This window comes from Lethenteron reissneri, chromosome 21, assembly GCF_015708825.2.
Source record: "Lethenteron reissneri isolate LAM-NWPU_2019-01 chromosome 21, ASM1570882v1, whole genome shotgun sequence".
NCBI lineage: Eukaryota > Metazoa > Chordata > Hyperoartia > Petromyzontiformes > Petromyzontidae > Lethenteron > Lethenteron reissneri.
The window spans coordinates 2113581-2130918 of NC_083799.1; the positions used below are offsets into that span (position 1 = coordinate 2113581).

At 41.9% G+C, this 17338-nt stretch overlaps 1 protein-coding gene across 8 annotated transcripts; it reads right to left on the bottom strand.

Annotated features, from left to right (window-relative positions):
* Positions 1–391: 391 nt before the first annotated feature.
* On the bottom strand, positions 392–17129 carry LOC133345028 (NXPE family member 4-like). 8 transcript variants are annotated; one of them, XM_061555398.1, is made up of 9 exons: positions 15715–15800; positions 15419–15533; positions 15206–15314; positions 13914–13988; positions 9861–9975; positions 7734–8437; positions 6534–6592; positions 4520–4738; positions 392–4116 (listed from the first exon to the last, which is right to left on the bottom strand). In XM_061555398.1, exons 5-9 carry the CDS (start codon positions 9936–9938, stop codon positions 3584–3586), a joined length of 1593 nt encoding a protein of 530 aa, XP_061411382.1. In that variant the 5' UTR covers positions 9939–9975; positions 13914–13988; positions 15206–15314; positions 15419–15533; positions 15715–15800; the 3' UTR covers positions 392–3583. The 8 variants fall into 8 exon arrangements, with proteins under 8 accessions (XP_061411382.1, XP_061411383.1, XP_061411385.1 ...); XM_061555399.1 differs by lacking the exon at positions 15206–15314; XM_061555401.1 differs by lacking the exon at positions 13914–13988.
* Between the last annotated feature and the right edge of the window lie 209 nt (positions 17130–17338).

The following is a 17338-nucleotide window of genomic DNA, read 5'->3' on the forward strand; positions in this document are numbered from 1 at the left end:
TAGGTACCTAACACTTTTTTATTACCAGAAACTTCAACATTTAAAACAATGTTACAAAATTCATAATCAACGTTTTTGGGTTTAGATCGCGTTATTTATTAATGTGTCGTAACCCTCCACAACCCGACACGGCCAATCAGTAAAAATTGTCACGTTGACAAAAGACAAATAGTTTACTGCTTTAGCCCACCGGTGTGTTGAAGCGTGAAACCACAACATTTACAATCTTTTTTTTTGTAAATATTGTGGTTTCACGCTTCAACACACCGGTGGGCTAAAGCAGTGAACTATTTGTCTTTTGTCAACGTGACACTTTTTACTGATTGGCCGTGTCGGGTGGTGGAGGGTTACAACACATTTATAAATAACGCGATCCAAACCCAAAAACGTTGATTATGAATAATATTGGTCGCGAAGCCTACGTGTTAAATGTTACAAAATAAACGCATTTATATGAAACGTTAAATGAGAAAAAATGTTGCTGCCGATGCATTGTGTGACGGTTTGCTCTCGTGAAGGCGAGGCGTGACCGCCCCGAACAAAGAGCATTCCTTGGTCCAACGTTTTAACAAAAACAGGAATGTAATTGCCACGCGGCATGGGCCACTCCCTGGGTAGAATCGTGGGCGGTCGTAGACGTGGCAAACACCTTCATTGGAAGGTCCGACTGTAAGAAGCACCGGGCTCTCTCCCTCTCTCTCTCACAACGACGACGTACCTCGCTAAACCCGTGCTCGATCGCGACGTGTGAGATGCGCGTGACGCCTCGCACACGTTGAAGATCAAAGAAACGCCGAACTACGCCTGTGGTCCATAACATCAAACCCAAAGCGCCGCCCGCATGCGACATCCACACAACATCCCGGTCTACTGCAAGTTAACCAATTGTGTTTCATATTTATGTTTTTATTTAGGGCCCCGCACTAGCTTAACCCGGTACTGGCCGAATCGCATTCCGAGCCCAATTGCCGCAACAGCGAGCATCTGCGGGCTTATGGACGAGTCAGGTGCGCCCGGAGCAAGAGTTGGCCGTATGACTCAAGTTTGTCCCACACGCACAGATCTGTATGACAAGTTTATTTTTGTTTCAAATCAACTCAATGAGGCAGCAGTCGACGTCGGAATGTTGCGTAGATGGTGCATTTGGTCGGCGGTTTGTGAAAATAAAAACATTTGTAAACGGTACCTCATTGCCTGGGTTGTTAATGCGGCTTTGGATGAGACGGGGAAACGCAATGGAAATATTGGCAGATGAAGATTATTATTATTTAGCATGATGGTGACTTTGGCGGCATGTTCTGTGCTTATACAATAGCCACACCAAGTAATATCCACTTTCCCAGATTGAGTAAATTGAGACTTCGAGATACCTGATAGAACCATCCCATGGGGGTGGTCGTGGGTTATTTTACTCTAAAGTCACGTAGAAGGGAAATTATAAAATAATAAAAAATATAACATGATAAAATAAAAATTATCGCGACGTTTCGGCCACAACACAAGCAGCCGTCCTCAAGTGAAGAAACAGAACTGTCGGAAAGAGAGCGTCCCAATGACGCTATCTTTCCGACATTTTATTATTGCCCTTCTATGTGACTTTACCGAAAGAACCAAGAAGATGAATCCCTGAAGTTAGGAAAGCTTTAAATCGGAATTTATTTTACTCTAATCACATGAATTCACCTTGTCCAATCAATGAACACAAGACGGCCAACCACCACTTACCTCGGCATGAACTAGTCACATTAAACTAGAGTACACACACAACCAAGTACACCTTTATTTTTTATTAACAGCATGATAGGACAGTAGTACCACTAATCACCTTGGGTTACTCTTCCAGTCCTTCATTTACATCTCCATCATACACGTCTCCCTCCTTCCTTCAATCCTGCCGACGCCCACTCTTAACCCCCGGCCCCTCACCCAGCCCCCCCTCTCCTTATCCCTGTCACCGTATGTCGCAAACCGTGCTAATCAGAGGTGCGGGGAAGGACAACAAACGAAACACAAAATATTCTTAGGTTTTTTCGGTAAAGTCACGTAGGTAAAAAATTTAAATTAATAAAAGTAAAATAAAATAAAATACCTACGTGACTTTACCGAAAAAACCTAAGAATATGAATCCTTGCAGTCACGAAAGCTTAAAATCTAGAAACACAAAATGCAGCTCATGTGGAGGTAATTATGTATAAGTCGTGCGGATAGAGTTTTTTTTTATAATTAACATTACCTCTTGAGATGAAGGCTTAACAAAAGATGCATGGCTTTGGCCACTTTACAGCCGAGTCTTTCCTTATATTCTATGTTAACATATAAAATCTTGTTCTAGATCTGGAGGTGAATAATGAGTCTTGGAAACCACGAAGAAAATTGAGTGCTATCAAGTTCAATGCATTTCCAGTTTATTCCTTTGTTGACATTAGTTTGACAATTTTTTTATTCATATTCTTTGGGTCTTTCGGTAAAGCCACGTAGATAGAAAAAAAGAATACAAATGTCACAACGTTTCGATTGCAACACAAGCAATCGTCATCAGGTGAAATAACAGTGGGAAAGCTGCTGAGGCAGGCTGTTTATGAAGGTTTAGAGATGGGCGGGGCAGCTAATGTTAATGTGGGAGAGGTCTCCGTAACCGGCAGTAGGTCTACACCAATCAAAGAGCTGTTTACAAAGGTTTACTATTTTATTTCACCAGATAAGGTCCACGGAGCTATATAGCTCGTTTTCTGAAGCGACCTGGCCACAAATGATCGCTCAACGAAGTGTCTTATCATCCGGATAAAAGTCCACACGACCACGGGGAGAACATGCAAACTCAAAATACACAGGCGTTAGGGTCAGAATCGAACCCACAACTTCCTGCATACCAGGCGAGGTATTTAACATCTCGCCACCGTTTATAGCTGGAATTCTAGGGAGCAGAATGGGATTGAGTTGAAGTTCGTTGGATGTCGGACGTTTTAGTCTGCACTAGAACACCCACCAGAACAAAAGTTATTACACGATTATATACATCATAGTGAATGTTGTGTCCGAAACCTTAAGTGTCAGCGTCACCAAGAAAAAAAACATTCAGTGGTGCTCTTCTGCATTGCCATCTCTGAGTCAGTGGTGAAATTTCCACGTAGCGATAGCATGTATCAACCTAACGAGGAGGCAAAACCATTTAAGAATACTGGACATATAGGGGGATAAGTCCATCCCTCGTAAAAAAATAAATACGTAATTTGAACCATCCTCCTGCATCTTAGTCAAGCACTCTGCCACAGACACACCCGGATGGATACCAAAACCTCTAAAAGTTATTCAAAACAGTGGTTTGAGCAATGAACAAGATACATATTTTAAGAAATGCTCATTTTCACGTCGTGAGAATTGTATTTTATAATGTTTTATTTTATTATTTCCCTTCTACGTGACTTTACCGAAAGAACCAAGAATTGAAATGCTTATTTGCTACATATTATGTAAACATTGTATGTAATATATTTGCATTATATTTTAAGTAGGATCATCATTATGTGTCAATGAACCAGGGCCAGAACGATTCCGTTATGGATCTCGTAGGAATGACCCAATATTAGCAAATAAAAGAAAAAAAAGTATTTATTTGATTTTTTACGATTAAAGGATTCGGGTGAATCTGAGCAGAATTAAGCACAGCTGTCATATCCCACGCATCTACAAATGCAACCTTCATGTTTTTAAACACTTCCAAAAGGATTTGATTTATTCTAAATGTGCCCCAGTTGTTTAATATTTCCACGCCATAATTTTCTCGTGTGTTCGCTAATTTAACGATGACCTTCGTTTCAGGACTTCGAATCAGGAGTTTTTCTACCGCCGCTTTAATGTTGCGCATTCTCGTTTCAAACACATGCAGAGGGAAGGGCGTGTAATGAGCGCCGAGGCAGATTCCTAGGACAGTGTCGCTCCCACCGGTGATGTTATCAATTCGATTCGCGACATATTTGAGGTCTTCTGGATAAGTGTCTGCCGATGCAATGAACGGGTAGCTGTGGCAAAACCATTGCCATGTGACGTCGTAGCTTTCATTGACAGCTTTTTTTGGTTGATGCTTTCCAGGTTTGTGAAGATCGATAACGTGTAAATCTGTATATGAGAGACAGGACACGTGTACGTTAAAATTAAATTAAGTGAAACGGTTTCTGTTTTTCATGTTTCCATTAATAAGCACAATCCAAATAGTCAATTGGATAAATAAATACATATATAGAATGAATGTATTTTTCAATACAGTAATTAGAAAACATTTATGTAATGTCGTGCATTATGCATTAAACCCTTAGCAATTCCTGAAGTGCATTGTGGTCTTCTCATCTTGTGTGACCATAAAAATTAATTGAAGCAAATGTGACAGCACCAAAGCCCACGCCTGTAAAATCTGCTTCTGGGAACCATATATGTCTAGCCCTCAGTTTTAAGATTAATGCGATGTTTGACATTTATCAATAACCACATGTACACAAGCACAAATAATATTAAGTGCCGTTACCTTTGATGAAACTAACTAGATATTCCCACCACTGCCTTATGGTAGAATCGCCAAGTAGAATTACGTTTTTCCCTTTCAAGCAGTTCAATACAGATAATGGCGAATTGAACTGCTTCGTTTTGCAATACGTAGATTGCCACGTATTTCTCAGGTAATACCCACTGGGGTTTGGATTTCCAAAACCCATAGCGCAATCTTCAAAACTGCTTTCAAATGAACCTTGTAAGAAGTAAAAAAAACAATTATTAAAAACATGTTGAAAATCATTTCATGAAGGTTGAACAGCATGCTTAATCATTCACTTTCATTGGGGCTTAAATTCACGTATTGTGCACGCGAAAAAGTATATGTAAAGGCAAAGATCTCCGTAAAGTCTTTAACATACTCTTTGGGGCAAGTGCTGTTATTGAGCTCCTATTAAGGCTGGTACAACACGCGAGGGGTGGGTGGCCAATACCACACCCACCAGCCTTTATTTCCCCAGTGCTGGTGTTTACACAAAGACAAAGATCCACCGTATAGCCTTAACAGACTGTAGGGGCAAGTGCTGTTAGCGAGCACCTATGAAGGCCGGAAAGGTACACGAGGGGGTTGGTAGCCAGCACCACGCCCGACCGCCTTTGTCTCCCCAGTGGCGATGTTTACACACCGCACCAGGTACTCATTTCAGGCTGAGTCGACCTAGGGGAGGCCCATGACCGGTTCAGATAATCGTCACTGGTGTTGGCCGTGAGCGGGAATCGAACCCGGGTCGCCAGGTTCATAGCGCAGCGCGCGAACCGCTACACTACACAAGCACATTACGACAGACATTTTGGGCTCAATCAAATTATTTGCAAGGTCTAATTTACAAAATATATTATTGAAAAAGCAAAGACTGTAAGGTTAAATGTGCAACACAACGTTTTAAAATGTTCTTTAGTGCAAGCTTACACGATAAACGTTAGTTAAACGTAGTTTATTTGTGATGGTCTTTGTGAACAATGTTGCTCTGTTTTTGAGAAGCGAATGAATGCGACCTGTCGCTATAGTCAGTTGTATCATCCTTTCTGAAAAGAATTATGCACTTGTATACAAGTTTGATTGTGCCATATCATACTGCCCCCATTTTCGCTGGCATTTTAGAATTACAGCCAATAATTCTTGCTGAATGTCATTACTAGATTTACATGTTGGCGAAATGTTAAGATTTCACCAATGTTACTCCTGCACGACTGTCGGCAGGTGGAAAGTAAAAACCCGGACCATTTAAGCAAAAAAAGTAGGCAGAGCTTACTAAGCTCTCCACAGGACCCTCCCGCAGCCAAAAGAGTAAGGTGGGGCTCGGGGCGTGATAAGTCTAACGTTCTGACCCGCCCCGAATGGACATCTATGAAAAATAGCTTTATAGCTCATCGTATTCCTCCAATATAAATATATTATAATTCTGAAGTGAAGAGGTGGCACCCCTATCAAATTCTCAAAAGAGTATTGCCCTTGGAGAAAATTTCCACGTGAACATTCAGTGCAGCCTGGGACTGGCAAATAGTGATGCTGTAGCGCATTTGTCTGGGCTAACATCACACGTAAATACCACGTGCAGTAAACCATTGTAGTCTGCGCTCCTTGAATGGAGGCACAGCAAAGCTAAACACACTTTCTCACGTCCTTTCGTGGCTAGCAGACATTGAAACCGAGCTCCTGAACACGTTGCCATTCGCACGAATAGAATAGTAACGCACTGTGTGGTTGCCATTGTTGACACGCGGCATGATCGTCAATCTGCACAAACCAGCACGGTCAAACAACTCCCATGTGGAGTGATCACGGGCTGTGCTTTAATCACCCCTGGTAATGATTTCAATGTATCAGACGAAATGTATTTAAACGGGGGGGGGGGGGGGGGCGTTGGATGGAAGCTATAGGATGGGAATTCGTAATTGAGGGAGGGCAAGACCTCCAGTCGACGAAAATAATGGTATTTATTCATTCAAAATGAAAAATTGTTGTTGCATCTAAAATATACAGTACTTACCATTTGCTGGAGCAACTCGTACATTGTACGCAAGTTGTTTCGATACCCATATGCGATCACTGTGATGAAAAAAAATCACTTGAAATTAAGCATTGATAATATGATTTATTAAGCAAGCCTTGCATCTGTTATTACTGTAAATTGTTATCGTGTATTAATTTATTTAATTCCACGTTTACACAGAATGTTGATACACTCAAAAACATGACACGGCACGAAAATATTTCAAGGTGTATTCGTTGCCACAACACCGTGGGGCATTCCACGTCACACACGGATTACAGTATGTAACTCCTAGAAATTCATGAACGCACGCATGGACAGTCTATTATCCAACATCTATTGTAATTTTATTATTTAAAGCTTTCGTGACTGCAGGGATTATTATTCTTGGTTCTTTCGGTAAAGTCACGTAGAAGGGAAATTATAAAATAATAAAAATATAAAACAATATATTGTCATGTTAACTGTAAATAACTAATGTGTGCTATTTTCTTAATTTCCACATTACATTCATAGGTATATGCCGTATATTCTAACTTAGAACGTGTCTTAGTAAATTGTAAATGAGTTCTGGGTTTACTCTCCCGAAATACTGGTAGTACTGAAATAGTAACCATTTGGCACGTTTTGTTTACGTAATGAACCTTACTAAATCGGCTGTGTCGGGTGGACGTGGGTTTACGACACATTTCCGTTTACGCGATCTCACCGAAAATAAGTAATATTTAAAAAAAAATGTTTCAACACACTTTAATGAAATGTACCCTACTCGTAATGGCAGAAGTCCACGGCTCCAGGAAGTGGCTTACATGATTTGAGGATACGACAACAACAAACAGAGTGAGTTAAATAAAAGCGTGTAAAAACGTTATCGACGTGAGAAGATGTGATCGCGTTATTTAAGCCAGGTGGCTCAGTGGTGCAGCGAGTGGCGTTGCGAGTTCAAACCCTGGTGGGATGGGGGGGGGGGACTGTTTGTTTCTATGTGGAGGCACTAATATGAAGATGTATTGTCTGCTTGTTTAATCATTAAGGTGCACGTTTTCATCGTCTTATACCCACCGGCTGCCCCGGTTATTGTAAGCATAATACTACATTTTACATGATACATTTTAATGCAAAAGTGCCTATTAAAACACAAACTGACGATAATCAAGGCAAATTGATCCACTCAGTGTTGTGCGTACACGTGCTTACCTTGTAAAGAACTTCGATTCCTCTTCATTAAATACGTTTCGGTACTTGTTATACGACTTAATAGTGAGAAGAGCTGAACAAGGAAGTTCACTTGGCTTTTCACACTTCCATGGTTCATTTAAATGCGTGTCCGTATAATCACAGACCTGCTTCGTTGTGTTGAGAAAAGTGTGGCATGAAGTTACTTCTCTTGACTTCCCACTGACAAAAGTCCCCAGGAAAGTGACTTTATCTGGAATGGTATCTCGGACTCTGTCCAGCACGCTCACGGCCTCACTGGAGTGCACGAGCGTGAAGGCCAGACTGCTGTCTCCTGGCCAGAAGAACGTGAACCTCACATCGTACACACCATTGCCAAGGTCAGTCACCACGCCAGAAGACGCAGCCCCAAGGCTTGGGCTGAAAATCCGAGCGAGGAGGAAATCCCCACCGTAGAGCTTCCTTCTGTTCGCAAAGTCATACATTGCCACTTCAACATGGAGTGTGTCTCCAACGGTGTGAGGTTCTCCTCCGTTTAATATTGTGATTCGGCTGTTCTTAAAAGACGTAGAACAAGTGATGTTGGTTGAAATGAGAATTGGGCGCTTTGTTGTTATAGGGATATTCGTCGTTGGGCTGCTGTTAATTTCATCTTTATTGGGGAGAAATTGTAATTTATTATTTTGGTAGTGAAGTTTTGGTGGTACATTTTTAATGGTCGATGTCTGAAAAAAAGTGGTTGATTTCACATTTACTAAAACGCCAAAATACAAAGTAAGCCATTAATCAAGCACACTCTGAAATCATACTTTGTCAATTTAACTGCATTATTACGCGATGTAGTTTAATGCAACAAACTCTCACTGCATAGCCAACAAAGCAGGGGAGTCGAGGTTAAAAATAAACTATTGCTTTCACACAACATTCTATGTTATCATTCTGGAATGACTATAACTAGATTTGTTTCTGCAGTATTTGTAATGAAAATAAGTAGTACCGATCCCAGTTATTTTCATTATATATTGGATTCACTGAATTTTTTTTCTCCGATTGAATTAAAGGCATTGAGTAAAGGTGCAAGCAGACACACATCCAATCTTGTTCCGTCGTCTTATCAAGGATATACCGCTTGCTGCGAGTGCTAATTAAACGAGTGTTGTAAAGTATTAGAGAATCCACGCATATACCTGATTGTTCTTCCTCGTTATATTTAGGGGATTGGTTGGTGAGAGCAGTCAATTACCTTTTATCGTCTACAAAAGATAAGCATAATAGTCATTGGTATTCATTCGTATTTTACAAATATCTGCTTGATAGCATGTACGAGGTCGATGATATAAAAATGTATCCTAATCCAAGCTTGCTCATGTGGGTGGTTACAGGTAAAAATAAGACCGTTAACATCTAATATCTATTGGTCAAAAAGTGGATATCTCTCAGCAACACATTCAAATGCCTAAAGGAGCAAAATTATTAAATGGATATCACCACTTAAAATAATTAAATAACTTCTAGACTTGAAGCTTTCGTGACTGCAAGGAATCATATTCTAAGAATTAAATAACTAGCTGTTATTTTTATTTGAAAGGCAAATTGAGCTTAAAATCAAGTTACACCGGGGCATCTCAAGACAATTTGCACTTAGACAATAAGCATCTCACCATATTTTACAAGACTCCCCTCGTGACACCTATTTCTGTGGGCACAAAGTGATTTCTATCTCCTTGCCAGCAATCTGATATGTGCCTGCCAGTACAGTGCGATGATTGTGTGTCATCTCAAATTAGTAATTTGCAAGTAAATTATTGAATTAGGAAAAATTAGGCCATGATGTTGGCACAGTGGCCTTCTCGTTTCGAATTGTTCGCTATATGTAACACACACTGTAAAGCAGACGGCGCGTCGTATTTTATGGTTAATATATACCCCTGGTATATAGCCAGGGCTGCCTGCTAGGTTAGAACCATGAAACTCTTGCAACAATCCGCAAACATGCTACAACTGAGCCAAGTTATGTTTGTGATGATGTAATACGTTAAATATGAAACTTTATACAAAAAACATGTATTTATTATCTCAACGTAGAGCTAAATTAACCATAATTACAACCACCCCTTCATATTGATGATGGTGCATGTGAGAACTTACCTTATAGAGTTTAAACCAAGTGGTTAATATTGCACAGATGACAAAACTTATTGTAAGATTTGCTTTTAAAGAAGGCATTTTTTACTTCCAAAATGTATGTGGTTTTAAATCGTTTCTGTAAAACAAATAAAATACAAATGCATGTTAAAAAGATAATTGCAAATTGTGAATGTAAAAAGGCATTGGAAACAATCTTACTGAACTGGAGGGTACTTGTTTACACGTGACTATTTTCGTATTTTCACAAAGTTCATCGATAAGTTTGGCATTGTGCAATGGTCCAAAGTGGTGAGATTCGGCCAAACCAATCAGATCGTAATTTAATGCAGACTTGATGCCTTACGATAGCGTTCTATTTAATGTTTGAATATCTTAACGCCTGTATTATTGCAGGCAAGGGTTAAGCCTATGTTTTAATCAATGATCATGACTTACTTGCTCAACTGATTAACACAATCTTCCTCTACATAGGACTTCTTTCACACTGTACATAGCCAACCGTGATAATCGAAGGTGCAGGGGAAAGACAAACTAAACGCGAAAAGTAGTTAAAGAAATTAGTTTTCAATCTGGATTTAAAAGTGCATAGCTCCAGTTGTTTCCCAATCTAAAAGTGCACGACACAGTGACCGTCTTTATTCGATGCTTAGTATCATGTAGCAGTCATTCCCAAACCTCCTCAATCCGAGGACCACTCATGTAGCACTAATGTAGTATATAAGGAGTAGCTAGCGTGAGTGTTGTAGTGCAGGAACACAATATCACTACTCCAGGCTACATTAATGTTTAGCCTATCAATTTCCCCCGAGGTCAGGATTTGAATTTGACAAGGGCTATATTTTTGCTGCTATGCCCATAGCCCTATATTAAGTTAAGATATTTTTTGTAAAACAAGAGCCACAATTTAATCACAGACGAGCATGGACAATAGTTTGTAGAAATCTGACGAATCGTGCTTTGTCAAGATCTCTGTCAGTCCAATTTGCCCAACCAGTTTTGGATTTCGCTGCAAAAAAATCTGATTGATACGATTCTAAACGTTAACTTCACCTTGGTAATGCATCTATTGATGATGTATGTCTAGTTCATCGACCTCGGCATAGCTGATCAGTGATATTTTTCATGAGAGCTGAATGAAGTCATTCCTGAAGTGAATCGATCAGTTCAAAATAATAATTAAATGATGCTGGCCTATGTGCACGGTCTAGAATATAGAAACCCTATCAGATTAACACGATCGTCTTGTCTTTGTGTGGTGGCAACTTATATGATCCTAGACGGATTTACTGACCTTGGCGGCGTTATGAACATCAATGGAAGTTCATGGTCTTTTCCCTACCCAGAGTTCACTGCATTGTAGACATTTGAGCAGAGGCGAATCCGCTGCATGGTAATACGGGTTTCAGTTATACTGAATGGACTCGACACGGTTGAGTGTCTCGCCTGTGCGGTTCACTGAAGTTAATTCCGGCTGTGAAGCACCCCCTGACGACCCTCGTCGATGTCCCGAGTGCTCTCGCCCCTGGCACCAAGAGAGCACATGCTCACTTAATTATTCGTTGACATAAGAGCTGGTCAAACATACCAATAAAGGACATTGAGGCGAATCGTTATTTACACGTGTTTTGTTACAGCTCCTGTTGTTACGTACTGTTAAATTTCGATTTAAAGCTTCTTTCGTGACTGCAGGGATTCATCCTCTTGGTTCTTTCGGTCAAGTCACGTAGAAGGGGAATAATAAAATAATAAAAATGAAACATAATACAGTAAGAATTATTATGTTTTATTATTATTTTATTATTTCCCTTCTACGTGACTTTACCGAACGAACCAAGAAGATTTACGTACCGTTGTCGACTCGAGCTGTTATTACCATTGTGCAAGCCCAAAAAAATAATCTGCGACACGCGTCTGATTGTCTATTAAATTTGCACGCCAACATTTGGATCAAACGCGTTTAATGTAGCTGCCACAAAATTTTAGAACCACCTAATTTCTTGGCATCTCCATTCTGCCATGATTTATTAAAATAACTGAAATGTGTGAATATAATTTTACAACATAATTTATATTATTACGTTTGTTTGCTTTTTTAATCTGCAATTGTAGAATGCTTTGACGTTGTCTAACGGCCGAGTCACCATTGACGAGCTTCTTCGCTCTATGGGCTTTACTTGGGAAATAAACTTCTGATGCTGAAGCTCTTGTTGCGATGGATATGCTTATAGTCCCCTGTATCACAACCGGTTTCCCGGCATTATCATTCCCATTGTGAGTTGTAATGTCAGTAACATTATTAAAAGCACTGTAATATAAAAAAAATTGACAGTAAGCGTATTGAACTATATACAAGGACGGATTAAGGTTATGCGGGGCCAAAGGCCAATAGAGGGGAAGGGCCTAAGTGTCAAACGTTCATTTATCTCTGTACAAAAAACTATTTAATTCGACTACAGGTGCATTAACTGCAAATATAAAAATCACTTCCTTTCTGGTCTGTCGCCCCGCACCAAGCTTCGGGTCTTCTCGACCACAGTCATGCCCTCCCTTCATGCTTGTGAAACGTGGGCCCCTCTAAATGGAACATCTGCGCCGGTTAGAAACATTCAGGCTGGCCTGCCTACAATCCATAATGGGTTTAACCAGGCTGGATTGCGTGAGGAGCTCACAAATCCTTGAAAGATCTGGACGCATTCCCATGAGCGAGCTCCACCGGCAGGCAAGACTGCGTTGGCTGGGTTATGTCGTCCGCATGCCCAGCCACTGCATGCCCAAGCAGCTTCTGATTGGCCACAGAGGGGGCTAAACGGGCACATGGGCTGAAGATATGTACTGATGTGGTACGGGAGGATGTGGAGCTGAGTTGACTTATCAATGACTGCTACCAGCGGTGTTAAGATCGGCCTCTCTGGAGGACGCTCGTGAAGGACGCTGCTACTAATGGGCAGCTGGAGGCAGTCGCCCTCCAACAACGGAGGGCAGAGGAGCGACGCTTACAACGACGAGCCGAACCGCCAGGCGGATACAATGCAGCAATTTGGCACAGTAGGGGGGTACAACTGGTGTGCGTCTACTAGTCAGCTCAGCCAACCCATGGCACCTCCTGTCTGTCCCGAGACCTCCTGCCAGCGAGACTTCGACACTTCACGTGGCCTCAAAGTGCACCTGGCCTGGCACCGTGGTGCTACACTATGAACCAGGCGACCTGAGTTCGAGTCACGCTCATGGCCAATAGCAGTGACGATTATTGGAACCAGTGCTGGGCCTCCCCTAGGTCGACTCCACCTCAATTAAAGTAGCTGCTGCAGTGTGAACATCGCCACTGGGGAGACTGTTCAGGCAGCATGATATGCCGCCTGCCTCTGTTAAAGCTAAACCGGGTGATCTTGGTCTTTGTGCCTTATACTGTAACATATGCTGGCCACCCACCACCTCCTCGTGTGCCGTGCCAGCCTTCATTAGATGCTCGCTAACAGCACTTGCCCCAAAAGTCTGTCAAGGCTATAAGGGTTTACAATGGCCAGCAATATCGAGAGTATTTTTTGTGCCAGAGGTCAGGAACTTTAGATTTGAAGTTTTCGTGACTGCAGGGATCAATACTCTGTGGTTCTTTCGGTAAAGTCACCGAAAAAAAGGTACCTACGTGGCTTTACCGAAATAACCAAAGCGTAGAGGTCAGGCAGTTCCAAGACCTCCGCTGACACATCAGAGATTGACCGCGGGCACATCGTTCAGCTAAGAATGTTCCTCCACTCTGTACACACACTACTCAGGTATAATTGAGTGGCTAATAACATAAGGGCCCGCCGCACGCTTCAGGTTAAGAAAGTTTATCAAACGCCCTTGAGAGTGCGCACACTATGTAACACGATTTTTGTTCTGGGTAATACGTGTTATTTTCTCATTGCTTATGCCTCAAAAGGTATAGAAAATGGCTATTATTCCCCACAAACTTTGCATACATGGTTAACCTCTTCTTGGTTCTTTCGGTAAAGTCACGTAGAAGGGAGGTAATATAATAATAAAAATAAAACATAATAAAATAATTCTCACAACGTTTCGGCCACAACGCAAGCAGCCGTCCTCAGGTGAAGACTTCAGACGCTGTCTCCTCGACAGACCTGGTCCCTAGTATGGATTCACAGCATACCATTGTGGAAACATTGATTTGCCATACACACTGTAATCAAGTTATTTTGATGTTGCAGTTTGAGAAAGATTCACGGAAGATTACGTAGTGCGATCCATAAAAATTTAAATGTTGCTTTTCCAACCTTCCATTTTATACTGTACATAAAAATGACTTCATTTCAAGAAAATATAAAGAGCAAAAAGCTAACACAGCAGTGCGTCTTCCTTATTGAATTATAATTGATAAATTATTGTGGCAATGTTGAAGGGGCCAAATGCCAATGTTGAGGCCTGAGAGCCACGAGGGTTTCGTGAAAGTTGGGTGTAGTTTTGCCGTTCCTCCATCGAAGGAGTGCAGACTACACCGGTTCCCTGTATGGGACATAGTTTGTGTTACATGGCCAGTCGCCTTGTCCTGAATGTTCTGTTTATGTATTAAGTGAGCAGCAGCCTGTTGGTGTTCAGGTGGATTTAATGTGGTGCGATGTTTGTGTGTTTAATGAATAATCTCTGATATACCACCGTTTCACTCTACGGTGATATTAAAAAGACAGGTCTGATATATAGCATATTGACATTTGAGTACATCTTAGTAAGATACCGTATGCATTGGTATTCAGTGTAAAGATTTAAGCAATGTCGCACGGTACATGAGTGTATTCGTCCGATAATGAATGCTACTTATTTTCTTCGCTCGCAAAGCATTAGGCAATGTTACAATCCTGCCGGTCATAACCTCGGGTTCAGTTTCCACAATTCGATATGTCGCTATTCCCTTTCAACGGTCTACATGTTTCTATGTATTGGTCAATAGGCCAATGTAAAGAACCACATTACCGTGATACAGCCATTGGTGACAAGAGGGGGGACACTTGCAACACGAGAACATGTGGCCAGTATCAAAGCACCCCATTGATATTAAAGTTTGATTATATTAGGTGAAAATAATAATTGGCATCACACCCAAACAATAGCGTACACACGCAGTCTTTAACCTACTGGACATCTGTGAAAGAGCTGCATAGCTCATCGGATTCCTCCAGCCTCAATAAACATTTTGATTAACCCGTCCACTCCGTCCAACAGTGCGCTTTGAAGGGGTCAATGCCTCAAAAACATCACTTCAATCTCCTTGAAAAAGGCAGTGTTATTTGACAAATGGTGTCGAGTACTCTTTATACACACACACGAGACCATTACGGAGGAAGTCTTACCCAAGTACAGGAACCGCTCCAGTGTGACAGCAACCATCGTTACGCGTTCGTCACGGCTCCCAACCTTGCTACCGGGAATCATCCGTCCGATTGCCACTGCTTTGGTTACCTTTTGCCGAATTCATTGAAAAAATTAAACAAACCTTTAGGTTTGGCCAAGCCGACGATGCCACGACGCAACAACATATTCGCGAAACACATTGCCACACCAACCTGCTTGCTGTAACGTTGTCTTGTTGACGCGAAATCAATCAAATGTCCCATGCACGGTCTTGTCCAAGCTGCGTACAACCTCCGCTCTTCTGGGGGTTGTTCGTGGCGTCTTACCCTTTTGATAATGCGATACAAAGGAAACTGGTTTGACTACAAAAAATGTGTACAATTTTCAGACAGTTAGAAATTGTATTTTCACCCATGTATACGTAACCAGAACTCAATCGGAACACTTCAAGGGAGCTTACAAATTAATTTGGCAAAACTAAAATTATAAGAACAGTTTGGGACTTTACCTTTTAGCCGAGACATCACCTGGTCTCTGTAACAGAACATTAAATCGTCACGTTAAGACTTCGGTGGCGTTTAAAAAAGAAAGCACTCCAAGAGGAATGGGGTGGGGCATAGTAGTGGCTCATTAAGGTTTAACAGCAGGTGTGTAATGTTGTGAAGTCAGCATGGACAAGAAAACTAATTTGGCAAGCTTCTGCAGAGCCAATTGCAGTTTTTTTAATCCATTCTGCAAGTGCAACAAATCTGGTGTGAACAAGATGCGAAATTACAATTTCTGTAAGCGTGCGCTGGAGATGGTGAAAACATGTCAAGTTCTTTAAAATCACTTTTATCATTCCCAACATTTGAATTTGGTTCCTCTGCACGCAAGGGTTTAAAAAATTGGAGATATTTAAACTCTTTTCGTAGTCACGGCGCAAGATCGCTATGAACCAGCCTCCGATATACGCATTCGTCCAGTTTATGGATGATGTACTTAAAACGGCAAGTTAACACCTATTAAAAAGACAGTGCGATGGTGCATCATCGGTCAGGATTTATTCATCGCTCTTTGAAGGCTTCTTCGGAAGGCGATAACCTAGTGCCCCTCCGCTATAGCAGCACCACAACACCTTAATGACCACTTATTTAATTGGTTTGGACGTATACGACTACATCAACATGGTTACCGTAAATATCCATCAGTAACAACGAGGATTAAAATACGTTATAACGTCATTATTACCTTATATCCAAAAGGCAAATATTTGGAAACTGCCTTGGAGACCACGTCAAAAGAAAAGTGCACGACTATACAACGCCACCATGGCAAGTCATTGTAATTTAAGATTTGCACACTACACAATGCCGTACTATCCATTCTCAAATATAATTAAGCGGGGTTTGGAACTGACGCAAACAGAGACCCGTTGTGAAAGACATCTTTAAATAAATATTTGTTCAATACGATGTGCTTTATAATCCCTACAGGTAGGTCTTCAACGTTGCCCGTGCACATGGGGCGCTCTGCATGTCACGAGGAATTTGAATTAAAACGGTCAGGACCGTAGTCTAAAAGAAACCCTGGATTTTAGTCATTGTAGTTGCAAGGAGCTTTTTTTGTTGCGTGTTACTGGAAGGGTGTCACCCTCCACTATAGGAGGCGCTACCGCTAGTGGCGGCGTTTTAAGACCTCGTTATCTAGGGTGCATCCAGGCCGGGAGTGCACGGACGAGGTGGCCACCCGTTCGTCGATCGGAGTTACCTGGTACCAAGTGGGAGGACATGAATGGGGAAGCTCCGTCTCCTCCTCGCCGCAAAATTACCAAAGCCCCAGAAAGTCATCCTCATCCCCTTTGCAACCCCTCAAAACCTCCCCGCAGCCAAGCTGGCCAGTTCGTTCTACCAGTGAACACCCGTATCACAGAGTCTGACCCAGCCGATCGGCGTCTCGTTATCCCATCTCGACCACGAATGACGCGATGCCCACGCGCGCACGGACGAGGAGATGAACGATCCACGGATGTCATCATCACGGGCGGCATTGCTCGTTCCAGGAGCGAGGGGTCGAAGTCTTTGGGATTAACACCAGCTGCCGGACGAGGTGAGGTGGGGGGGGGGGGAACGCGCTCCTACACGGGGGTGCCG